This window comes from Agrilus planipennis, unplaced genomic scaffold (genome assembly GCF_000699045.2).
Source record: "Agrilus planipennis isolate EAB-ADULT unplaced genomic scaffold, Apla_2.0 scaffold36, whole genome shotgun sequence".
In the NCBI taxonomy this organism is placed as follows: Eukaryota; Metazoa; Arthropoda; class Insecta; order Coleoptera; family Buprestidae; genus Agrilus; species Agrilus planipennis.
The window spans coordinates 841338-869095 of NW_020438956.1; the positions used below are offsets into that span (position 1 = coordinate 841338).

At 32.3% G+C, this 27758-nt stretch overlaps 1 protein-coding gene across 2 annotated transcripts in view; it reads right to left on the minus strand.

The window, feature by feature from the left end:
- LOC108733980 overlaps window positions 1-27758 on the minus strand; it is a 78381-nt gene that overhangs the window by 11258 nt on the left and 39365 nt on the right. For both annotated transcript variants that reach the window (XR_003231216.1, XM_025975013.1), the window contains exons 2-5: window positions 27154-27201; window positions 10321-10594; window positions 9170-9197; window positions 630-729 (exon numbers count right to left, since the gene is read on the minus strand). Coding sequence is in view for 1 of the 2 variants with exons in the window: in XM_025975013.1 (XP_025830798.1) it covers window positions 630-729; window positions 9170-9197; window positions 10321-10594; window positions 27154-27201 (450 nt within the window). In the remaining variant the exon portion in view is untranslated. The remainder of the gene's footprint in view (window positions 1-629; window positions 730-9169; window positions 9198-10320; window positions 10595-27153; window positions 27202-27758) is intronic.

The following is a 27758-nucleotide window of genomic DNA, read 5'->3' on the forward strand; positions in this document are numbered from 1 at the left end:
AACATATATATATATATTATTTAACATATTTATTTGTATATGTTTCTCATAAAGTTAGAAACCCATTGATATGAATATAAATGTAGACTAAAATATGAAGATTGGAAAAACTTTGGCGGTTATTGTAGAACAAACAAAAAGAAAACACGTGTTTTGATGTTGGGGTTTTGAGCTATTTTGTTTGAATTTAGACTACTTGGTACATGTTCAACGGTTAAAGTGTAAAATCTGATTTAAATTATAGTTGTACAACTTTACGTATCTAGGTAATGTGCCCATTAACCATGTTTTACAAAAATAATGAGTTAAAGTAAATGTTTACAATTTTTCGGTTTATTTCTAGTAATTGGATGGTGAATCATTTTTTTAATTTTATAATTTTTTAGAAAAGTTTACTCGAGGCGTACCTGCCTGTAGGTACTCGATAAATTCAGGATTCGGATGTTTCCTTCTGTTTATGTTTGTTTCTCTACTCTCTTATGTAGCATACCCACAAAGTATAAAGGGTACGTATGTAAAACCATTGACTTATCTTATTGAGCTAAACATTCCTGTCAAAATTGCTTTCCGTAATAAAATTCCTCCTCATATAAATACATTACAACATTACACCAAACAATTGCACTTACGTTTGTGACTATCCGTCGGTTGTATGACTTCCTTCAAGGCTGATAATGAAAGTGACCTACGCCTTTTCTCATCCAGGGTGAGCTGAGGAGGTGGCGGAAGCTGAAATTATAATCATGAGGTGTACATTGATATTTAGTGGTATGTGCTATGCTCATAAAATATAATTAATGTAAAATATTCCTTTTACTAACTGTCGGTTTCTACAGTTACGTTTATTAAGTAGATACATGCCTATATGGCATTCTGTAATAAATTATTGTTTTGCTTTGCAAGTCGAGAATACGTATATATTTAGGTATCCTCGGAACTTTTTTTTTAAGAATAATATTATTTCTAAAAAATATACATATATATATATATCTAACGTTTCGCTAGCACGATGCTATCCGATGCGAAATGTAGACGTCCAGCATCGGATATGGAAGCAACTCCAATGACGGGCTCTCTTCTATTTTTACAATATATAAAAAGTTGTCCATAAACAATATGGAAGGAGGGGGTCTAGTGCAAAGGTTACTTGGGGAGGGGTTTATTGTTAAATGATATTTTTGTATTTTTTATATAACTGCAACATTTATTGGATAAAAAGTGCTTACTACCACAAATACGAGTAGGTTGAATTTTATTAAGGACAAATGGAATTCTTTCCGAAACAACAAAACTAAAAATTTTTGTTTTGTATACTCATATAGGTACATGCGCTACGGTTTCAGTGCCATTAAAATAATAAATTATCTTAAAAGGACTTTCAGCAACCTCATTTTTGTTAGCAACTCACAATTAGTAAGTATTCGTGTTAAAAAAAATGCTAAAGAAATAAAAAGTTGAACGTTTTTCTAAAAAAAAGGAACGACTTCAAGATGATTATAACAAATTCTAACAAAAAAAAACCGCAAACTAGATAACTAAATATAAATTTGAAATTAGTTGGTTATTATATGGGAAACAAAAGGTTACAAGTTAAAAAAATCTTTGTCTTTAATTAAAAAACTCAATTGCTAATAAATATCGGGTAAGATGAAATGAAAACAACGGTTTAGAAAATGTCAGTCCCTAATTTTTTCAGAGCACTAGTGAAGTCCAATAAACGAGCGAAATGTTGGCGAAAGAGAAAAAATGAGAGTTGTATTTATCCCATTTTACAGTCGTTTCTTTTTTCTTAAAAAAAAATATATCTTAGCTTTGTTGTTACCTTTTTGAACCAAGAATATAAGAGGGTATTTGTCAATATTGCCACGTGCTTTCTCATAATTTCTCTATAAATCGTTGCAATATTAACTCAGCAACTGAATAAATACAGGAATATATTACATCTGGATTTTAATGTGTATTTTTTTTTGTTTGCTTATACTTTGAATATTTTTGGAAGTGTGGAATTTTGTAATACATTCGAGAGTAATACTATTTTCAATGATATTCTATACGTTCTATATGTATTATTGTTTCAACTATACAAAATTTACTTTTACTGTCAATTATTGCATAAAATTGGAATTAATATTAATTGAATTGGCCAGCTTTTAATAATTGAAATTGTATGTTACCATACAAAGTATATAACACATTTTAAATCCCATTTAATTGAAATTTATCGTCATGTAACAAAACTAGCGCCTGTTTATTAACTATTGACGTCAAATGTGGTATACTTGTTTGGATCACGATTAAGTAGCATTATTGTATTGGAATTGTAATAAAATAGTTTCCCGTACACTATATTTTCACTTTTTAAACTAATATGGATAGGTATTTGTCATTATGATATTCCAATATTATCTTAATAATAAGTTAAATCATCATCAGTCCTAAGACTGGTCAGACACACACCTCCGCTCTATCTTATTCTGAGTTAATCTTCGAATTTCCAAAATACTAGAACATCCCCCATCCTTAATCGTTTGTAAACAGTAATCTAATCTACTCCTCTTAACTCCTGTTTCTACTTCTAATATGTCTCTAAGTAGCCTTTCGTACCTGAGAACGTGTCTTACCAACATATCTCACCTATTAGGGTAAAAACCGTATAGTTGCCCCACTTTTCAAAAAAAAAAAAAAAATTGCAACGTGTAATTATACAACACGCTACTGAAGTGAAACTTCTTCAAACACACAAACATACCGGGATACGGGTTAAGGAATTGGTTTAATGGTATTATTTGTACACTGTGCTTCGCACAGGTGCAATGCTGATAGTAATACACTATAGAATGTCTTTATTTACAACAATCACAGCTTTATTGTCATTAGACAAACCGGCCGGTACCGTCGCAACCACTATGTCCCTGCATTTTAAGTCTGTAATATCATCGAAAATATTCATTTAAATTACATGCTATAAAGGGCCATATTGATCTATATTAAATACACAATGTATTTAAAAGTACTTAATTAGATAAGGATTAATGCTGTATTGCTTAAAATCGCTTCGTAAATAAGCCATTATTTCTCGTAAAAAGTAAAGGATAAAAAATGGTTATTGTGGGTTATCCCTAAGAGATAGACATATACCATCCCAGACTTTTTTGCAGACCTTCTTAAGGTGTACAATGCTACAGTATATTATTTTGATATATCACGTAGGGTTCAGCCAGCGTTTGCAATGTAAGAGCAAAAAAATGTGTTTATTTACAACATCATATTACAAACCTCCAAAATTATCAATGTTTCTCCACTATATTATGCATGTATTATACATATAAACCTTCCTCTTGAATTACTCTATCTATTAAAAAAAAACGCATTAAAATCCGTTTCGTAGTTTTAAAGATCTAAGCATAAATAGGGACAGACAGCGGGGGAAATGCGTTGCATGATTTCGTTACATAGCAACTCGCATAAAACGAACATACTCTACCGTCCGTAAAGAAGTTTCACTTCAAAAACTCTATTATTAAAAAATATGTACTTACAAAGAACAATACGATATATATATCAAAACATAGGTCTTTGATCTTTTGTAGTAGCCTTTTTATGTAAACGTAATTAATATTAGTTTTGAGTAAATCCAGTTTTATTTGACCTCTCAAAAGAGGGATAGTAGCCTACTGTAGCGGATAGTAGCCTAACGTAAAAAATGGTGCGAGGGATACTTACCTCGTGCGGGGATACACGTCTCACTATGATTTTTTCAGATAGAAACAAATTTATATCAATTTACATAATCATTCTTTACTATTTACTGAGATTCTGTATTAAGTATTAGTCAAAATATTAATCAACGTTATAAAATACCATGGACGGCTTCCTACAGGGGTAGACAAAATAGCCTCTAAACTGTTAGTAAATATATAAAGTGTTATTTTAAAGACAGAATCAACTTTGGCATTAGCATTAATTATCACCATATATTTATGTTTTTTATATTTTGAATGCAAGTGCTAAACTATCTTCTGTTCAGCTTATGCGGCGCAACACCACGCCTGGTTTTTCTGTGTACCTAGAATGAAACACTTACGTCTTTATTTTATTTAAAACAAGTTGGAAAAAACACCAAAAGAAAAAGATCTGTTTTTGTTCGTTAAAAAATTTATAGTTGCGATTAGTTGGCCTTTGAGCGACTATCCGTAAAATTAAATAACTATCCTTTTTGATACGGATACATGCCCTTTCTATTTGCGAAATAAATAAAAATTATACAAGCGAATAAACAAAAAGTTGAGTGAAACCACAATCAGTAATAAAAATATTCAATGGAAATTACTTACTAATATAATTTCGACGCCCGAACGGTAAATTTAGAAATTCGAAAAAGATTGTTGAAAGTGTATGTTTGGACCACGGCGCTGGACAGTGGGCGCGGCTGAAAAGAAAAGGTTAGAAGCTTTCGAAATGTGGCGATGATGAAAATGATGAGGACACCGTGAATAGAGAAGGTTAGAAATGAAGAGGTTTTAGAAAGAATATGAGAACAGAGGACTGACTCTATGGAAGTCAATAAGAAATAGGCGAGATAGGTTGGTAGGACACCTTCTCAGGCATGAAGGTCTAGTCAGAGACATATTAGAGTTACTGCATATGTTCGCAAATAGTTAAGGATATCAGTTGTTCTAGTTTTAGGGAAATGTGAAGATTAGCTCAGGATAGGAATGAGTGGATGTGCGTGTCCAACCAGTCTTAGGACTGACGACCTTATGATGATGATGATGCCCGTTAAAACTTGGTCACGAAAGATTTTTGTTTACACGGACAAAATGCATGTGCCTACTCTGACAACTTACAAGGCACTAGGCGCTACGGGAGGGGCACTTCTAATTTTAATAACGGGCAAATTCCACCAACATCCCTAACGTGGTGTATTCAAAAGCAGGGCATGTATCCCACTGAGGCACTGTTGCCAACCTACTACAGGAAAAAATCCCACGCGCAGGTCCAAAAAATCCCATATTTTCTCTAAAAATCCCCCCACGCGCAAGTCCAAAAAGTCCCATATTTTCTCTAAAAATTCCTCCAGCTTATTACTAACAACACTGGTTCACAATTTCCTTCTGAGGATCTATGCTATTATTCAGTATAAGCAACCGAAGGGTGGGTGGTCAAAAATGGTTTACAGCCCTCTTACGTCNGTTTATTCGAAGAAAAAAATAGACAATATTTCTGTAAACATGGACAACTTTTCGTGTCGATAGCATAATACCGATAATTTTATTATATGTAGTTATCTCGTTTCCCAAAAATGTAGACAATACCAGGCCTTGGGGGTTTAGATGTTTAGATGTTCGGATTTCGGAACAATACACCAACTCCACATTTATTTTTATTAGTTTTAACATCTGTTTCTGATCTGTTGACTGGTCACTCTCAAGACGTTTGCTGAAGACCATACAATGATACGAAAACAATATACAATTCAAAAGAGTTCAGGACAATTTACTGTAGGGACTTGAGCAGGTACCTGCAGGCATCAACCGTTTCATCGTACAGCATTATACGATTATAGCTGACAAAATTTTATGTTTACAATTAGAAAAATGAGCGCCTTCATAATATAATATCAGGTCAACAAATTCAAACAAAACCAACCAAAAAATGGCAAATTACAAATAATCCCGCGAAAATAAGGAAAAATCCCTTTATCCCTCGAATCGGGATAAATCCCTCAAAATGGCAACACTGCACTGAGGCAACTATCCATCTTTTACCCTATTGACTTCTATAGCGCCCTCTGTTCTTCTACTCTTACTAATACCTCCTCAAAATAATAAGTTAAATATGTATAAAAAAACACGTAGAAACACATATCATGTTCGTTATTCAAGATACAAAATCATACTTCGTTCGTATAACGGAAACTGACTCTAAATTAGCCTGTAACATTCAAAGGAGGCAAGGAGACAGGTTACTTCCTTAAATAAAATTAGATGCGCGAATAAAAGACGACAGAACAAGAACCGTGTTATTTCTGCGCGTCATTTCTATTATTTTGCCAGTTACAGTTGGCTTACGTTTCTGATATACGAACGGTAATGATCTAAAATGCAATTATTGGAATTGTCTGAAATGTATATTCGCAGCGTTGAGAGTTAATCAGGCGTATGATTACATACGACCGGTAACGACGTCTCCTTTTTATTATTACAGCTTTAACAATGCCGTTACGTGATAATACGAAGGGCTTTATATGCTCGTGATGAACTGCAAAACTTTTCTGAAATAAAAATTTATTGTGTGAACCAATTATGAAACGACACATATCTACTACATATGTATATGGCACATCTTCTAGCCTTCTTTGTAGGGTTCCACATTACAACGAGAAAATAAAGAATAACGTACGTTATGCAGAATTTAAAAATCAGACCGGACTTCCGCTTTAGGACCGCACGCTTCATTCATGTTATCTATCCCACCATAATCATAACATGACATCCCGACTAGAAATTAGTTCAGGGAATCTCGATTATGATCAGGTCCGGATCAGATTTTGTGTAATACGAGCACCTGATCAGTTCCTGATCAGAGTACAGTTCTCCATTCCTTGATCTGGTCACCTGATGATAAGAAGCTGATCAGCGTGCTTTATCCTTTCCTTTGATCCGGCTTTCTGATCAGTACACTACTCTATCCGTTAGTTCTGACATCTAATCAGGAATTGATCAAAGTATAATAACCTTTCCCTTGATCCAGTCATCTGATCAGTTACTTTTCAGATTCTAATACATACTATACGAATCTTATTATGGTTTCCGTACGTTATTTAAAACGAGTAAATGAATATTTACTGGAAAATTCATTATAATATATATTTGAAACCATTGTTTTCCTTAGCATACAATATTATTTCAACAATATTAGCTTGAAAAATTTTTATTGATTATAAAGTATCTACGTCTATGTGCTACAATGATGTTCGTCATACAGAACTTAATTTCATTCGTATTTACGACTTTTCAGGATAACACTATACGTTTATTGCTACGCTGTTTTCTAGCTTTATCCTAGATAATAATCAGTCGTACTTATACTTTTCTTATAACGACGTGGTTAAATCATTCTGATTTATGCTTTATTTGTGTTTCTGACGCCTTCTGTATCCTTGCAAGGTATTTCAAGGATTTTCTCGTAAGAAACAGGGACATATGCAAGATTTAAGGGGCTTTCAGGAATCACATCTGTTCCAGCTTGTTTATAGGCACCATAATAACGTGGAAATCTTTATAACCGAACGGATTGAATGGGAGTACAACACGTTGAATAGAATTTAGAAAGCATTTTTTAATAACTATTGTTGCTTTTTATACATACAATGTTGCAAAGGGACGTATCAATAAGGTCCAATTTTTGCCCCAAAATAAGGAAAAATTGTATTGGAACAACATTGAAATATTCACTTTCTTTGCTATGGACTACCTCTGTAATAATGAAAATAGCATAACGATATTTTTAGATTAAAACTTGATTTTTTTCAATATTTTCCATTTCAGTACGGAGCATAATGCAATAGCAACTTAAGAATTAAACGTCTATTGGTGTTATTTTAATGGAGCAATTCTAATACAGTAGAATCCGCTTATAATGACATCGAAGGAAAATGACAAACACGTCATACTAAGCGGGCGTCATACAAAGCATAGTCTTAGAAAATAAACAACTTTCTATTTTGGTTAGTTATTTAGTTTAATAGAGAGAAAAACTACAAATTGTATATATTTATTAACAGAATAAGAAAAAGAACGATAATTGTAATATCAGTATACATAAGAAGGGTCAGAAAAATGAGCGAAAATGTTATTATTAATCATTTGGGTCACTATAGTCGGATATGATTTCTTGAGAATCAGTCATAATAAACGATATGTCATTTTAAACGGAGTCATTATATCCAAACTTTCCTATAGAGAATTTAATATGAAAACGAAACTTAACACTGCAATTACTTCATATTAAGCGGTTGGTTAATATAGGCGGAGTCATAATAAACGAATTCCACTGTATATAATACGTATTTTAAAAATTCTTACAACTTGTTTCCTCGAAATTAGTTAAATTACCTATTGGCTAACAAAAAAAAAATTGAAAATTACGGCAGCAAAGTAAAAAGTTAGTTTACAAAGTAAAGTTTAAAATCATCAGCATAAATAGAAGTCAATAAAACTAACGATTCGGACATAAGTTAAAGTTGTTGAATATAGTTTTTTATATTTTTATATTGTCTTCTTTCCAATTTCAACCATAAGTCCAATCAAATATTACTACTAAGCATCTTAGAAAATAAGGAAATAAACAAACAATAGCACATTTGACACTATGCTCAAACTCTTCGTGTAAAGATTGTAATAGTACACAACATCGAGCAGCAACAAATTAAAATGAGGGAAAATTCGTAAAGTATCGAAAATCAGGTATTTTCCCTTGTAAGGTGTGAAAAAATATTTTAACGTTACTTGTTATACCTATATTCCATTTCGCGAATTCCAGTGAAAATCGTTTTTCTTCTTGGATTCCCAGAAGGTGTCCTCGGACCAGTCTTAGTCGGTAGAGGACACGAAAACAAAATAAAAACAACACAACAGGCAGCTTGATAGTGCTAAGAGGAAAAACGATCGTCGCTGGAATTCGCAAAATGAAATATATACAAAAGCTAACGTTAAGCGATTTCCAGACACCTTGAAAGGGAAATTTTATTTTGCCTAACTGCTTTGAACCGATTTTGTCCAAAATATACACATCTAATTTCTACAAATTTTTTCTACCTAATTATCATCACGTTGAGAAAGTGCAGAGTAAAATTTTTCCATGAAATAAATATTTTTCCAGCAATGCTTTTTATTTTTGCTATATTTGACGTTGTTTTCAAAGTTCTTTTCACTTTAATCTAAAAACTATTATAGTTTTAAAACCGCCATCTTTATAAAAATTGCCATTTTGTTAGGTCCCAATATGAAAATAAAAATTAACAATTACTTATTCAATATAATTTACATGGACGTTATTTTCCAGAAAACAAAATTAAATTTTCTAAGCAACTAATGTTCTACATGTAGGTTGTAGGTGCTAGTCATTTTTTGTAAAGATTTAAAAGAAAAAAAATATATGTGCTTACCGTGTTACTAATTGCTGTCATCCAGTCACTGAAATAAAAGAAAAGTTTCCATTATTAATGATGCTGTAATAAAAGGATTGAGCGTAATAAATCTCCTGCCGCGATCGTTGTAATAGTTATCAAAAAAAATATTAATTATAATTATAATATAACAGATATGTCATCTATTTAATTTTCTTGTGTGATAATTGTTTTTGAAGATCTAAATTGAACGCAACACTTATTCTCGCATTATTCGGTGATTTCTTGTTTTATTTACCCCTCCTAACTCCCGTTTCTGCCTCTAATATGTCTCTGACTAGACCTTCATGCCTGAGAAGGTGTCCTACCAATCTATCTCGCTTATTTCTTATTGATTTCCATAGAGTCCTCTGTTTTCCGATTCTTTCTAATACTACTAAATTTCTAACCTTCTCTAGCCACGGTATCCTAATCATTCGCCTGTAACACCACATTTAGAACGGTTTTAACCTCTTTTTTTCCGCCGCGCCGACCGTCCATGTTTCGCACCCATACAGCACCCCGCTCCAAACATACGCATTTAACAATCTTTTTCGAAATTTTAAATTAACCTTTCCTGAGCATAGAAGTGACTTCTCTTTATTGAAGACGACTCGACTCTGCGCTATCCTTTGCTTTAAATCCCTACTATTCCTTCCGTCCTGACTTATCTGACTTCCTAGATACGTAAAATCGACCACTTCTACTAATCCTTCGCCTCCTATCTTTACATTAGCTCTTTCCCTACTTTTTCTTCCTTTGCATACCAGTATTTTTGTTTACTTTTATTTATTTTCATACAATACTGTTTTGTCAATACCGCTTTCATTTTATTTAAAGCTATTTCTAACTCCTTCTTGCTAGATACTAATAATTCTATATCATCTGTAATTCTAACCATACTAATCTTTTGCTCCTGTATATCTATCCCTACTGTACTGTCTTTAATGATGTTGATCGCGTCTTCGATGTATAGATTAAAAAGTAGCGGTGACAGTGTACATCCCTGTCTGACTCCCTTCCTAATATTCACTTATCTACGTTGCAGCTCCCCACCTCTATAACTGCCTGTTGCTCTTTATACAAACTAAGTATCACTCTTCTATCTTTGTAACTCATCTCTACATTAGGTAATTAAAATTAATACGTACTCGACTTCGTTACACGATGGCGCTATAAGCCAGTGAACTTGTTTTGGATATCTGTTGCCTACCACTATCAACTGACCTACTTGACACGGTCTAGGAACGCGCGGAGGCTTGGGCACTTGTCTGGTCCATTCTCCTACGGCTAATAAGTCGGGCGAATCACTGATCAAAACCTCCCCACGAGCTCTGTTCAAACCCTTTTCTGCGTAAAAGGCTATCGTTGAATCTTCATAAAGCACCACCCATTCCTTGCGCCAACCTTTACAAAGAATTCCTCCTGAAATAAAAAAAAGAAAAACTAAATCTTAGTATATCAAAATCCAAAGTAAGAAATTTATTCAATATTGTATACAGCGAAGTTACTTACAAGTCTCATATTTAAGTTCGAGTGTGTTTCCCTAATTTTGGTTTTCAAAATAACAAAACTAGAATTTTGTCTTAATGATCGCGACTATTCATTTTAAAATTTCTTTTTTTTCTGGTATTTACTTATTTGACGTCATTTATATTTGCGTACGAATAAATCACTGTTGCTCTTTTTATTGGCCAACAATTTTAATATTTTGATGTGCTTAATACATGTCAAAGATCATCGACGACCACATAAAACTAATTTTTCTTTTCCTCGAAACAGTATTTTTTTTTTCTAATAAACAGTACCCTATGTCCTTTTCGGTATCCCTGACAATGTGTCTACAAAATTTTATGATGATCAGTTGGGTAGTTAAGGTTAAGGTAGTTAAAAAATTCCTCATAATTAAAATCCTTCCTCTTTTAATTTACTGCTATTTTTTGGGACACCCAGTATATGCGTCCAATTGTATCAAGACATAGAGACCGAATTTAATATCCTTTATGTACATTATCGTCATTTATTCATTTCTATACCCTGAAAGTTTAGTTAGGGGCCATTATTATTTCAAATCGCATCTTCTATCGGCAACAATCGTTTAATATGATGATGATGATGATCAATCTTTAAGTTAGTTTTCATGTTCGTCGTCGAATGCGAGAGAATTGCAAATAATAAAAACGTCCCCAGGATCTCTGTATCGAGAAAGGTTTAGTCCTGCGAGTTAAGCGTCTCCTTCAAATTAATTGGGATGTTATGTAAAGAAAATAGAATCAGAAATTGGAAGTATAGTATCTATACTCTCTCTAGAGAGAATTAAAGATTATGTAAATGTCAACATATATAACGCTATAACTTTAGCTTCTCCACAAGTAAATCAATATATGATATTACGATAAAGTTTGTTTTATGCTCTCTCCCCGATGCTGACGTTGTATCGTTTTGTATATTGACTGCTTGCTAGTTCATATTTACAGATAAGGCAAATTTTGTACCGAACGTAGAAATTACACATTTCTTGGTCGGTATTTTTTCCTTTTATGTCACTTGCTGCACTAAAAACTGTCTTAGTCTCTCAAAATCTTTTGAACAATGTTAGATCTTTCAATTGCATTTATTAGACTTATATTACTTTATTTATATGCATGTATAAAAAGATTTCCGAACGCATTTGTACGAATTTTACATCAACAACAAGATGACTGTATATAATAGAATATCTCTTAAATGTTCAGTTGTGAATTCGCCCTTACCTATTGGGATCCGTCAAATGGGAGGAGCCCAAAAACATGGCGCCGATTAGGGAAAATTTATCGCAGTTCCTATAGTGTACCGTGAAATTTCCAAATTTTTAAATTACGATAAAATGATAAGTATTAACACAATATGTGATTGGGCTGACACAAAGCCTCGGAAAGGAAATTTCGTTGAAGGTGAGCGTGTTTTTAATGCCAATCACATTATAAAATTCGGAAATAACAAATCCGGAAGCTAGCCTTCAAATTCCGTCAAGTTTACTGCCTACTTTTTACAAACTTCGGATTTAAAAAGTGATTCACGTTATATAATTGGTGAGGTGATTCTGGGTGATTTAAGCAATATCATATCAATGACTTGCACGTGCAAAGCCGATTTAAGAGAACGTTGCAAACACATTATTGCAACTTTGTTGTATTGCAGCAGGTAGGTTCTTAACCTCAAAATACTTATATCGTATCATTAGAATTGTGTTAAATCAATTACACAGGAATAAATAATTTCTCACTTTATAATTTTAGTATGATTCTAGTTTTAAATATTAAGGTTATGGCTGATGGTAAATACTTGCTGAAATATAATCATGTGCATTAAAATGACGTGAACAAATTTTTATTCCGGAATTCACTTCTTTGATAACTACTGCTTTCATCCAAGCTTCTATTAGTTTTCTTTTTTCTCTAATTTTCCGAATATATTTTTTACATACATAAAACGGTTAGTTTTTATTGGAAAGTAGTTTATAAATTTTGCCACCAGATGGTGTATGCTCATTTGACGGATCACAATAGTGTTATTAAAGTCCCTGTAAAGGTCTTGAAAATTTGGCTCTACTGTATTCGACTAAGTAATTTAATATAAAAATAAGTTTAATTTCAAAAACTATGGTAAAAAAATTCATCATTTTAATTAGGTAATGTAAAGTACACATTGTAATTTGATGTCAGGTAGATACGTTCACATTAATGACTTAATGAATTATTTTACTCAATTTGAAAACTTTAAATGCTTATTTGTTTTTACAAATGTTAATCCAATGTCGTTTTAACTTTTTTCCAAGTTTAATCAGTTTGTGGAAAGGAAAACAAAACTAATAGTAATAAATCTGTTGTTGTGACGTGTTTGCTAATAAATTTTACCCAAAGATGCAAGTTCTAATGACTCATCATTCTCTAATTTAAAGGGGCCTCTTTCGCTTATTCGAAAATAAGCGTTATCGTAGATTTATAGACCGACGACGACGGGAAGCTGATTATTGATTTTGTATTAGCAAAATTTTCGACTTGTGAGATTTTGCTCCGTGGATCTTGATAAACGTAAATTCCATTTAATTGATTCTATCCGTAATACCCACCGTCTTTAAGGGCTTTAACTCTTATCTGGTAGTGGAGAAAGAGAAAGAGCTGTAGAATCTCTTTCGAGCCCGGCTTTCTTCCACTTTCGTAATCTTCTCATGATTAGACAAACTGGAAGTGCTTTGTTAACGAAAATAACTAATATCGGTAATATAAAAGTTACGTCAGCATTCTTCATATAAAGCACGTTAAGAGGTACTTAGATAAGTAGTCCCTTGTCCATTAAAAGCTTAAAATATCCTTTGATTAATTTTGGTATTTCTTACGAAAGGTTTCTAGAATAGGAGCAAATTGTTTATTTACCTATTTTTTTGTTGATTATTATCCGAACTGCAGCATTTCATTTGCTACATCGGATTTTTAAACAATGTTAACAGGCGGGCTGAAAAGTTCGTAGGCTACCTTAAAAAAAATTATTTTTTTTGATAGAATTTGATTTTATTATTCAATATAGTTCCCTTCGAGAGCCATACAACGATTATAGCGGTCATGCAATTTTTCGATACCATTTTTATAATACGATTTGTCTTTACCCTCAAAATAGGCTTCAGTTTCGGCGATTACCTCTTCATAGGCGCGAAATTTCGGTCTGAGAACAGAAAAAAGTCGCTGGAGGCGAGATCTGGAGAGTACGGTGGATGTGCAAGCAATTCGAAGCCCAATTCATGGAATTTTGCCATCGATTTCATTGATTTGTGACACGGTGCATTGTCTTGATAAAACAGCACTTTCTTTTTCAAACAACAAAAGTTCTTTCACTAAAAATGTTATAACTCAGATACTAATAGTGCAACAGCTGTCAAATGTATACACGTGTCTTTTGAAGGTTAGGGCTAACTTAAAATCATATGGATTTGATACTAGAAGAGCCATATGTGGGTCAGCCTACGAAATTTTCAGTCCGCCCTTGTAATTAATTAGGTAAAAAATTCAAAGCTAAAATAGAAGAGATTTCGTAGTATTAGGTGCATTTTAATTTTAAACTATCGGTAATTGTTAGATTTCATTTTTGCGATGTTACAACGAAAATGCAATAGAAATCTTTGCAGGGAGAATTCAGTAAGTATTACATATTACTGTATTATTTAACTAAACGCAACTTATTCAATAAACTAAATTTTTGGTATATTTAAGTTTTATTGCGAACGTGTGATTCAATGCATTTGTAAATTGATTTTTGAATTAACTTTATCCACCACTGATAGTCAAATTAATGAGAAAAAATTATCACCTCCTCGTAGCTTAGTGTTAGATTACTTATGAGTAAAACCGGTGCCCTAGGTTCGATTCTCAGCGAGGGAGAGACAGCAGTAATAAAGTGTTTCTTTACTGAAAGTGGGGTTGTAGAAAATTAAAAATACAAAACGTAGAATTTCAGGTCTACATATAAAAATACACTTGGATGTTTCAATCCATTAGTTACAAAAAAAAGCGTCATATTAATCAAATTTAAATTTCTAATTTGCCTTGAAATAAACCTTGCCAGTAATTTTATCGTATTTTCGCCATTCGGAAAAAACCATTTCATAATTTGATAGTTAATACGTACTTTATTTCCTTGATTATCTTTTTAAAACCTGAATTTACTTAAGCGCTTGACAAAAACCATCAAAGCAAGGGATCTCTGTCCAGGAACTGAAGCAATAATGGATTATATCTTCTCGGAATTTTACGGGAAGGATTTACGTTAATACTGACTATAAAACGGCTTTCTTTGTCGCGTCAGCGAAATAAAATTCCTTTGGGATGACAATTGATTACGAACTTAAAGTCGAAAATTTACCATTGTTCTAAAATGTTACTTCAAGCCTTATTTTTATTCACCCATTTTAATTTGATATTGTTACAAACAAGAGGGGCTTAAAGTAGTTGTACTAAAATATTTAATTAGGTCGTAGGTAAAAGCAATTAAAAAATGCTTCTTTCATATAAAATGTTACAAGTTTATGTTTTGTAAAACAATAAGTAATTTTTGATTCACATTGGAAAATTTGTTCTATCTAGTAATTTAGTCTCAGAATTGATTAACAAAATTTATTTAACTTAAAAATAAAAAGAAGCCACTTCTACGCTCGCGAATGATTAATTTAAAGATTCGAAAAAATTGTTAAAGGTGTATGTTTGGAGCACGGTGCTGTACGGGTGCCAAACATGGTAGGTGGGTGCGGCGGAAAAGAAAAGGTCAGAAACGTTCGAAATGTGGTGTTATAAGCGAATGATGAGGATACCGGGGATAGAGAAGGTTAGAAATGAAGAGATATTAGAAAGAATAGGAGAACAGAGGACACTATAGAAGACAAAAAGGAATAGGCGAGATAGGTTGGTAGGACACCTTCTCAGGTATGAAGGTCTAGTCAGAGACATATTAGAGGCTGAAACAGGAGTTAGGTAGACCTAGATTAGATTACTGTTCGCAAGTAGTTAAAGATGTGGAATGTTCTAGTTTTAGGGAAATGCGAGGATTAGCTCAGGATAAGAAACAGTGGAAGTGCATGTCCAACCAGTCTTAGGACTGACGATCTTACGATGATGATGATGATTATTATCAGATACGTCAGACTACTAGTGTGTGTTATTCGCTTTCCACTGCCACATTTTCTACCAGTTTTTAATACAAAAGTTTTATTTACTCGATTAAATTGTTTTGACTTTTGTATAAAATTAAATGCTGAAGTATAATTTTACAATTACGTACATTTTAATGGTTATTTACACTGTTTTCATGGAGAATTGTTTAATAGAATATAATAATGAAATCTTAGTGATTACTTCAGTTAATCCCAAAGTTATTAAGTTTTCAATTTTTTTAATGAATTTTATTTTCATCTTTAAATTTGGTCATTGTAGACGATTGGAATGGGAAATAAACTAAACGCTTAAATGCTTAACTGACCCTATCGAATAAGACATATTTAGCAAATATAGGCACACGAAGATAATTATCGATTTCAGATGTCTTTAGAGAGTTTTCACTGAAGTTTTTCCAATTATTCATTAATTATGTCTTTTATAATGATGTGAACGTTTATTAAAATAATAGTTTCTGGTGTTCGAAGAACGGCTGTTTATGTTATTCGATAATGCCTTAAATGGATCATCAATTTGAAATGTAAACAGGATAGTGTTGGTTGTCAGAAGTGCTGAAGTCTAGAGATGATTAATGAAAATACATCCAACAACTTTTCTACCAACAACTTTTTTACCGAAGAATTTTCTGTATTAAGTTCGATCATTATGGTTATAAAATGAATTACCTAACTTTTTGTTGGTTTTATCTACAACGTGTGCTTAAGGATGTTTGGGAGGTACAATCAGAAGCAACAGCACATACAAAAAAAAAGTATACGGTTTGAGAGAAAATTTGGAATTTGACCACAAACTTTGAATAAAATAAGAAATAACGAATAATATGGAAAACTTTTAACTGACTTTTGGCAGTGAATATGCCTTGGTTTCAACTTCGAAACAAAAAAATTTTTAGTTTCAATCTTTGCTAATAATGAACGTAAAACTTTTTTAATATGTTTAAATAAGAATTAAAACTTTAAAATTGCATTTATTTCAGACAATTATAAATATTATCATTATATTATCAAGTAAAAACGAGATTTTCAGCTAATTTTTCATTTTTTCCTCGATAACCATTTAGTGAATTTGAATAACCTTACGCTAAAGTGATTCTCCAGAGTTCAAGTTACTTATTATAAAAGTTTGAAATTTCTGGTAGCTTTTTTCTGTTAATAAAAATAAATTTAATCTTTTCAGTTAACGAATCTCCATAAAATAACTTTTGAACGGTTTCGTGAATCAATTTGTAATTTTTACAGGAGTTTTAGAATTGAATGAGGAACGTTCTTCCAAATTTTTGTCTCGTAGCATTTTGACATACCTTCCAAACATCCTTAAAGCGGTTGTCTGATTTATATTCGTAATAAGTAATTAGTCAGAATCGAGTATTATAGGTTTAAAATTGACGAAGTTTTTAGCAGTGGTCAATCTCAAAATGGGTTAAAATAGTAATTTTCTCTCTTATGGAGAATTTTCACTCAAAGGACAATCTAAATACTCATAAAGGTTTTTATTATAATTCTTAGTTAAACAGTAAACTCAATACGCTCTTAAAAGCAAATAAACGACAATAGCTAATATTTATATACTACAAATTTTGCCACTCGAATTGTCAATTAAACTTATTGTAGCCATTATTCGGTAATGGTTCATTTTAAGGCCGTATCATCAAACACAACTCTTTGCTATGTTTTATCGTATTGATGGATTAATGTTACAAAAATATAGTTAACACGGGAATTTCCATAAACATTATTAAATAATAATTTCATGAAATTTTAGTTTCATAACGTTATTTGTGTTTTACACTGTTTTGAAGGAGATAAAAATTAAATTGTGACATTTGATCAAAAAAGTCTTCGTTGACCAATTATACATAGTCTAGTAACAGTAATCCCCACATATAGCGAGTAAGTACTTCTGCTATTTAGGACTGAGTTACTTTAACTTTACAACATTAATATAAAATGGAGACTAAGACACTTACTACTAAAATGTTTCATCAAAATTGCGCCGTTCTAAGAGTGTTAACACTAAATAAACGTTAAAATGTCATCTCATTTAAACTTTTTCGTACAGTTCAACAGCTCAAATCCCTCGGAGAAATCATGACTTTGCAAAGTTTAATGACAGATTTGTTTAAAAAGTAATTACCTTATGAACTTCCCTGTGTATGTATTACGTTATAAGTGTATTTGATAAACGATTCGATTATTGTGATATTACTCATATTTTGGAGGACCTAAGAATGGCAGAACATAACAAAACATCGTCCATGGCAAGACTGTTCATTGCAAGACACCCTGTTTGCTGTTGTTAAAGCTTCACAGTTCTCTTTATCATTATTTGAAGTATTGTAAAGAGCTCTCCTATATACGAATACCCATAGGTAAAGCAAAAGTTCACCAAACATAGAAATTATATTTTCATTTGAAAATATTTCGTGCTTCTCTGAAAATTGCCCTAAACTCAAATTTGTTTGAAGAATGCGTAAAAAGGCATTTGTACAAATTTTCGTATATTATGTCATAAAATTCCACTATGTTCAGTTCTCAATTCGCTACTGGTGTATATAGGAATGAGAATTTAAAAACAAGAGCGTCACGTCCTGTCGCGTCCTTTCGAATCTATTTCAATATTTCACATTTGCCAGACGTTCCATGACGGCTAACAATCCCTTTGTTTACGTATCGGTAACACGCATGGCATAAATCCTCAAAAATTCATATGATCTTCAGTTATTCAGAAATGGTTTCAGCTCATTTCGACTCCCGAACATACTAAACCTCTCGCGTTAACGGAATGTTGACCGAAAATAATTTTACGTGGTGACGATGCGACTGCCTAAAAATCCGAAATGAAAGCAGTTTCAGTTGTAATAGTTTAACTCAAATGTTTCTGGTCTGGAAAATTGTACGTTGTAAACTCACATTATTAAATTAAAAGCGTCTAAGTTGAAAAAGAAATTCGTATCTGTTTTAAATATTCTGTTTTCCATTCGGAAATTCTGGACGTGTACATCCAACCTGAAAATCCACGTTGGCAGATACTAATACTGTGAATACCTCCCGTCTGTCTGTCATGCTCCCAAGAGGTTTACGTATATTTCAGTTACTTTGTTTCTTAACATCTTGTACCGCAGACGTCAACTGTTTGTAAACCATCAGGAGAGATCGTTTAATATTTAGTTTACTTTTTACATCACTTTAAAAGTGTATTACAAAACGTTACAGCTTCTGTTGTTTAGGAAAACTGTTGTTGAACGCAGAACGATGATCGTATTTAAATATTCCAGTATTGGCTCCCGCCAGAGATTTCTTTGACTAGATATAAAGGATATATTGCTGAACTTAAATTAAATTCGAAAATCATCCAGTGTACCATTCGACTAAGTAATTTAATATAAAAATAAGTTTAATTTCAAAAACTATGGTAAAAAAATTCATCATTTTAATTAGGTAATGTAAAGTACACATTGTAATTTGATGTCAGGTAGATACGTTCACATTAATGACTTAATGAATTATTTTACTCAATTTGAAAACTTTAAATGCTTATTTGTTTTTACAAATGTTAANTGAAATAAATTATATTAGACACATTTCCTAGGAGATCTATACATTTCCTAAATAGCAATCGGATATGTAATACATGCTGATCATTTTCGTATACCTAAATATGTTTTGCATATTAAAGCATACTTTTCGAAGACATTCCAACATATCAGCCCACCTTTGGCGGTCAGGGGCATTCAAGAAACTCTAATCTGTCATACATCTATCTAATAACCATACGGTATCGTCATGCATATACATCTCCAAACCTAACCTAACCAAACACTAACGTTACCAATGCATATACATCAAGCGATCGCAGTAAAACCGCGTTAACACAGATAATCCTAATTCTCAGTTTTCTAACGTGTTTTATTCATTTTATTCACAGAAAGCATTAGTTTTATACATTTTCTAGTACAATATCGGAATTTCGTATAATTCTTAGGAAATGTATACATTTCCCAGTATATGTGTCTATTAAAAAATCCTTGAAACGATATTTTATAGATTTCCTAAATAGCCTCGGAATTGTATATATTTCGTAGGAATTGTATTCCTAGATTTCATACATTTCCTGTAACATATCTGAGTTAAGATGCTGAACTTTATCCCAACTACTAGAAAAGTTTTAGTTGATAATCATTTTAATGTTTTTAAACACGTAAGCTGCTTTCTCCTGAGTGGGTTACGTATTTTGAAGCATATGTACTTTTATTTTAGGCTCACATTTTCATACCATACCCTCGTTTCAAGTTCCTCATACGTGTCTGTCGAAGCATGCGCTAATCAAAATTTAACCTATAATCAAAATGGTTTTCGAACTTTATCTGAACGTATTTACTTTGTTCTTGTATAACGTTGATGTTGAAACACGCTCAAATTAAAGATCAATCTCAACTAATTGATTATTTTCTCTTGCGGTATTAAACATATTCAAGTTTCCACATTATTTCCCTCTCCCACTATTACATTCGAATTTTCCACCCCCTCGAAGTTCTTTTGTTTACAGGATCGTTAATAATTGTTCTGAATCATCCCATTTTCAGTAAACTTGGAAATTTAATTGAATTGTAATTTTTCAAAACTTTAGAACTAGTCTCGCATTGATAAAGCCAACTAAAACAACCGGATAAAATATGTCTTTATTTATAAAATATTTGTAGTATGTAGGGCTGAATTTCTTTTACTTATCACAATCCCACTTTTTACTGTGGATTCACTGAAGATATCAGCTATAGTTGCTAATTAAACGCCTGGAATTATTCGTTCACTTCGATCATGACCCATCAGCCCGAATCTTAATTTTAATTGATCTCCTCCATTATTATTNACTCATCCCTACATTTTTAAGTATATTTAACATCTTGTCCCATTTAACATTGTCAAAAGCTTTTTCTAAATCTACAAATCCTATGTACGCACTTTTTCTTTTTTCTATCGTTTTCTCTATTGTTACCCGTAAAGCTAGAATGGCCTCCCGCGTTCCTCTATTTCTTCTAAACCCAAATTGATCTTCTCCTCATAGTTCTTCCGCCCTTTTTTCCATCCTCCTCTGTACAATTCTACTTAAAATTTTTGACGGATAGGAAATTAAGTTAATTGTTCTAAATGTCTCTCACCTATCCACGCCTCTGTTTTTGGGTATGGTTAGTACCAGCTTCCTTTTATAATACTCTGGAAATTTCCCCGTCTCGTAAATGAGACTAACTAGCTTAAAGATAGGATCTCTAACCTCTTGTCCTGCATGTTGTAGAATTTCCACCCTGTATCCCATCTACACCTGACGGCTTATTATTCTTTAAGTTTTTTAATGCTACATCGAACTCTTCTCGCATTATTCAATAACCTAACTCATCTATCTCCACACTATCTTCTATATTTCCTAATAAAGGTATACCATATATCAAATTAAGTATACAATACTATATATTAAGTACTTTTTTTTAGTACATTACAATAAAACCTTAAAATTTAAGGTAAAAATGAGCCACGTCTACTAATCATTTGTTTAGTCAGGGGCGGTTATATTCCAAATGTTTAATGACTTTCATAAAATTAAAAAGTTTAATAGATACGCGACGAGTTTAGTAGTTTTTCGAGTCCATCAAATCTAAGTTGCGATTATATTTTTTATTGACAGTAGCGCCCTCTGTTCTCCTATTCACTATGATACCTCCTTTATTTCTAACCATTTCTATCCACGATTATCCTCGTCATTCGTCTGTAACACCACATTTCGCACGCTTCTAACATTTTTTTCCGCCTCTTCCACCGTGCACACGTTTCGCAACAATACAGCGCCGTGCACCAGATATTCACTTTTAACAATCTTCTTCGAATTTCTAAGTTAACCGTTCGTAAGCCTAGATTTGACTCCTATATGAAACACTTTGACATTCAATAGTGGTTAATATATCAAATATTATTGTGAAAATTCATCTTTAATTTTTAACCACTATAAACTACCTCATGTTAATGAGGGAAAATTTCTTGCTGTTGTCCCATCCTGGCTAGGAATCGAACCCGGGATCTTTGGCTTTACGCAACAGTGCTCTGTCCACTAAGCTGCGAGAGTTGACAACAACAAACCGTACTTATTTGGATACAGATCTGTCGAACTAATGTAATTGTATTAATACTGTATGAAACACTTTGAAATTCAATAGTGGTTAATCTCAAATGTTAGTGTGAAAATTCTTCTTTAATTTTTCCACTATATTACGTCAAGGTAATGAGGAAAAATTGTTGTTGTTGTTACACCCTCGCCGAAAATCGAACCCAGGAGCTTTGGCTTTATTCACCAATGCTGTGACCACTAAACTACGAGGGTGTGACAACAGCAACAATTTTTCCTTATTAACTTGAGGTAATTTCAAATGGATAAAAATTAATGATTAATATTTCATATTTTTTGGACCGCTTAAGTCTTCCTTTTCATTGTAAGAGTTTTGTTATTTCTAGTATTTATCTCAAGCTTTTGTAACTTCGATTTATCATCGCATTTGTAAGCTTAAGCGATCGTTGCCTCCTCTTATCTCTTCGAACTCCGTATAAAACAAGAAATCCGAATTGAATCACACTGACGAACAGTTATATATATTGCAGGAAAACTAGATAAGCACCCCTAAAATTTATATCTCTTGAAGAAATCCAAGTAGTAAATTCTTATACGTATGACATTTTCCCTTTCACTTCAACTGAAAGTTGTAAAATAATTTAGCAAAAGAGTATATGATACCATCGGGTTTACAAGGTAGAAACTCAATATTTGCCAAGTTTAAAATTCGTGCATGTTATCATCAATTATAATCAAACACTGTGATTTTTATAGAAGGTACAATAAAGTTTTTATGTCTATTTTAGGAGCACAATTTTTTATATAGATATATTTCATTCGTTGTGTTTTTAACAGTCAGGCATTTTTTTATTAACATTGATATTCTTTTAGGTTTCCTTCTTTTGTAATTACTTCAACTAATTTAATTATATTGTAATATTCGTGGATTTAACAAATCAACTTTTAAGACTCACAACGACAAAAACTATGTATTTACACTGATTATTATTAAAGGACTTAAAAACACTATTAAATTATTACTAACTTAGGTGATGAATTACTCTATTTATTTACAGTACTGTTGATATATCACTATTCATTGCGCTGTCAATTTATTTCTAGATTCACTTCTGCAACGGTCAATTTATTTCTACTACTTTTTGGCGATCGTCTCTTCCTTTAAATACTCTTTTGTTTCCTTTCGGGAACCTTCTCGAGCCGTCCGTAAAGGTCTCTTTTTCTTTGAACTGTTTAATTGCTTTCCCGGAACGCAGGTACGACACACACATTTACAAATACGGCGCACATGAAGAAAGGCGCCCGCGGCTAGTCGGCGGATCGATAAGCCGTCCACGCACACGTGTGCCCGATCGCACACAAACACGCTCGTGCTCGCTACAATATGAAATGATAGACTTACCGATTTTTTTTTCTATTTTGACGACGATTTATTTTCCAGCCTTTATTTTTATACGGCATATTATATTAAGAAATGTGCCACAGTTTTAGAATCCGTTAAAGTTAAGGACGGATGGACTTAATCTATTGTAATTTTTTATATCAGTTTTTTTATACGTAGTGTAATTCTCTAGTGATTTAATGTGTACAGGCAGGAGTTACCTGGATAGAAACGAGGAAAAGGCGGATAAAGGTAGGTGGAAAGAAATTAGCATCTAGTAAGAAGATGTCAGAGACTGCTGTAAATAAACCGGAAGCGGTATTGGCAGAGGAGTACGGAATGAAAGTAAATAAAAATAAATAAAACATATTGGTATGTAAGGGAGGTTAAACTAGAGTTACGACTGATATAAAATTTGAAATGAAAAAGTAGGTCGCCGATTTTCGGAAAAGCAGTAAAGTAAACAACAACACAGAGCCGAATAGTTTTTAACAGAAAGAAATTATTTCTGTGCATAACCAAACAGTTAAGTTAGAAATTTGAAAACTATTATTAAGTGTACGTTTAAACACGACTCTGTACAGCTGCAAAACGTGGACAGAGCACCTTTTTGCTAGACGCATGAAGTAATAAATTATTCGTAACAAAAGAAGTTCGACAGAAATAAAAAGAAACGAAGATTTTCCGGTGAATTCGATGACAATATAAATAGACCAATGTTATCTGTTTTCTGATATAAATACCGTGTGCAATAAACAAGCATTTATAAATACAGAGTGGGATATGTAAGCAGTAATTTAAGTATCTAGTTAACGTTATTGTGTAAAATAAGTTACTGAATTGACTTGAATTGAATGACTACTTTATAAATTTTAAGGATGCCTGTAAGTTTATTTGAAGTACATTCTGAATTTCTTCAACAGGATGGAACAATTCGCGTTGATAATAATACCCACACTGGCACTGTTTTTGAGGGATAAAAAAAAATTTATATGGTGGTCGATGATCTTTGACACACATTCAGGACATCAATGCGTGCGAAGCTCCGGTAAAACCTATCATGAAATTTTGTATTCACATTGTTAGTGGTACAGAAAACGACATAGGGTACTTTTCCTCAGGGGTATAAAAATTACTTTTATGTGGTACATGGAGAAAATTAAAGTTTTATGATAACGCAAAAATTACAATTTTCGATTGTAAATGACTGAATTTGCCATAGAAATAGTAGAATTTATTAAGTGACTTGTAATAACATTTTAACATGTTTCTTTAAAAATTATTACAAGTTTCTTAATTATTACAAGTAAATTTGTAATATCAACTAAAATACCTAATCCACGAATAAAACCTATTAAATAAGGTAATGTAAGCCCAATAAACGCAATTTACGCTTTTTTCAAAAGATTTCGAGAGTTCGTTCGGTTTAGGAGAGCTTTCAGACGAGAAGGAAATATTTTCAGATAGACGTGGTTGAAAAATATATTTCACACAGTCACCAAATTATGTATTTTCTCTCTTGGGACATAGAAAAAAGGAGAAGTGCCGATAAACAAATGTGTAATTTCTGTGTTCGGTGGACATTTTCTCTTATCTGTATAATAAGATTTGGGTGATACACGTGTCTGCTCAGGAACGTTTATTGTGGTAAACTGGGATGAATCTCATTTTATTTATTTGGAATGTTTTTTTAGCACCCAGCTTCGCCTCCCCGGCCGGTACCGTCGCAACCGCTATGTCCCTGCATTTTAAATCTGTAATATCATCGCAAATATATTAATTTAAATTACATGCTGTAAGCGGCTGTATTGATCTATATTAAATGCACAATGTATTCAAGGTACTTATTTGGATAAGAATTAATGCTGTATTTCTTAAAATCGCTTCGTAAATAAGCCATTAGTTCTCATAAAAAGTAAAGGATAAAAATGGTTATTGTGGCTTATCCCTAAGAGATAGACATATACCATCCCGGACTTTTTTGTAGACCTCTTTAAGATGTACAATACTGTAGCACATTATTTTGATCTATCCCGTAGGGTTCAGCCAGCGTTTGCAATGTAAGCGCAAAAAAATGTGTTTATTTACGAAACCACATTAGAAACCTCTAAAATTATTAGTGTTTCTCTACTATATTATGCATGTATTATACATATAAACCTTTCTCTTGCATTACTATATCTATTAAAAGAAACCGCATTAAAGTCCGTTGCGTAGTTTTAAAGATATAAGCATACATAGGGACAGATAGCGGGAAGAAACATTGTTTTATACTATGTAGTGATTAGATTCGTTCGATGGAAATTTTATAGCTCGAATCAAAACGTCATTAATGGAAAATGAGTAAGCACCACATTGATTATTTATTACTAATGTTTTATCATTCTTTGTGCTGAAAAACACGATAGCATTCGTACGCATTCTTGTTCCAGTCGGTAATAGGGTTATGTTTTCGTATAAAATGTTCCCTGGTAAAGTAGACTTTTATCAAGAAGATTGTGCCAAAGGGTGAATTTTCTATTTATTGAGTTATTGACTTTCTTTTGCCTTAGAAGTCAATTTCCAAAGTAATATAGTCAATTTACCGAGTGTCGTCGATGTTGCCTCTGATTTAATTCTTCCCGTCCTTTCTATTCCCTATAAAATCGAATTAGGGCTTCTGTAGGGAAGAGCTCGTTAAGATTTTCACTTAAAGAAAATAAATTGGTTTATGTAACGCATTTAGATAGGTACATTTTTGAACGGTCTTTAACTTCATTCCTTTTCTCACTTTTCTACAGAATAGACAAAAAAAAATTTAATATAATTTTATTGTTCAAAAATTTAAGATGAACTTTATTCATGTTATTTTCAATTTTCTACTAAAATAATGTTAAAAATTGTATTGTAATTTTGTTCTTCTCATATGTAGATGATAACTTAACTAGAAGATGACGTATTACCAGAATTTTTTTAATTATCATCATAGGGTGCTTAGTCAATAAAAGAATGAAGTTTGTTTACAGATTCTTTCAGTAATTATTTTCATTTTGGTTGCAATATAGGTGAATGTCACTTTTAAGTTCTGTACGTACCAAGGGAATAGGTACAGTAGGCGTAAACTATTGTATTAATACAGATAGGACAGTGGCGTACTTGGAAACAATATCGAAACATAACTTATCAAGAAAAAGAAATAAACCTAATACTTTTGTTTGTTTTGTAATACCTTTTCACATTCACTGTTCTCATCGGAGTTACTACCACTGTCACCCCACATCAACAATTACTATAGTTCTTCTGTTTGTATGTCTATTACTTGACCATGATCTAACATAACATTTAAATATATCATGTTAAGCTAGATTATTGCGCCTGTTTCTTTTTGATATAAATTTTAAATATCTACAACAAGAAAATCAACTCAAAAAGTTAAGTTTTTAAATTTAATTTTCTAAACTGATCTCTGCTTTTAAGTATTTAGTCTACGCCCCTGATATGGATACTGAAGAATAAGGACTCGCCAGGCCTGTATATTGCTGCTAGGTACAACGAAACGTAAAATCTGTAGATACATCGTTATATCCTATGGTAATGGTAAATTAGGAACCGAACTTATAGATTTTCCATTACATGGTATAGGGAAATTTTTACAAATACTTTCACTCATCAAAACGACTTAACCGAATGACTTTTTTTTGAATAATTTTAGTGTACTTCAACCCCTAGCTGTTATTACATTTATTCCAAATCACGTATTCCCTTTTCGGAAATTCAGTCAACTAGAAAAACATAAACTACAGGACACTTACTTCTGTATCGTAAAAGATATCCTCCTTTTATTTGTTTCCTAGGTGATCCTGGAACAAAAAAGTATATTTTAAAACATTTGAAATTACTGCTAAAATTTATAGATATACATACGTATATTTCAAACTTTTGTTTCCAAACAATTGATGTTTTTTTCTGAAAAAAGTCATAGGTGGTTACAAGTTAATATTATGCAAGGCTTGTTTCAGTTGTGCTTATTTCTGTTTTGATTTTTATCATAATACTAGACACAAATCGCAACTTGTTAACTTATTGCTTCCTAACGTTTCGCTAGGACGAGTAGTGAGCTTCTTCACGGGTCCTTTCATCTCCTCATCCACCCGAATCAGGACGGCACTGGCTGTAAAAGCCTTTACCAATTTGCTCCTAATTTTTGTCTCTAAAAGTACCTAATTTCGGTATTTTTAAAATTAAATTTAGCCATTTTGTTGTGCCAATTACGCAAACTTGATTAGGTAACGTTTGAAACATCTATAATTTGTAGATTTTACGTTTTCTTTTTTTATTTAAAAGTTAAGATAAACATTAATTTGTTTACAATTGTTTTCTAATGATATTTAAGGGAAAATCTCCTAATTCGATTTTT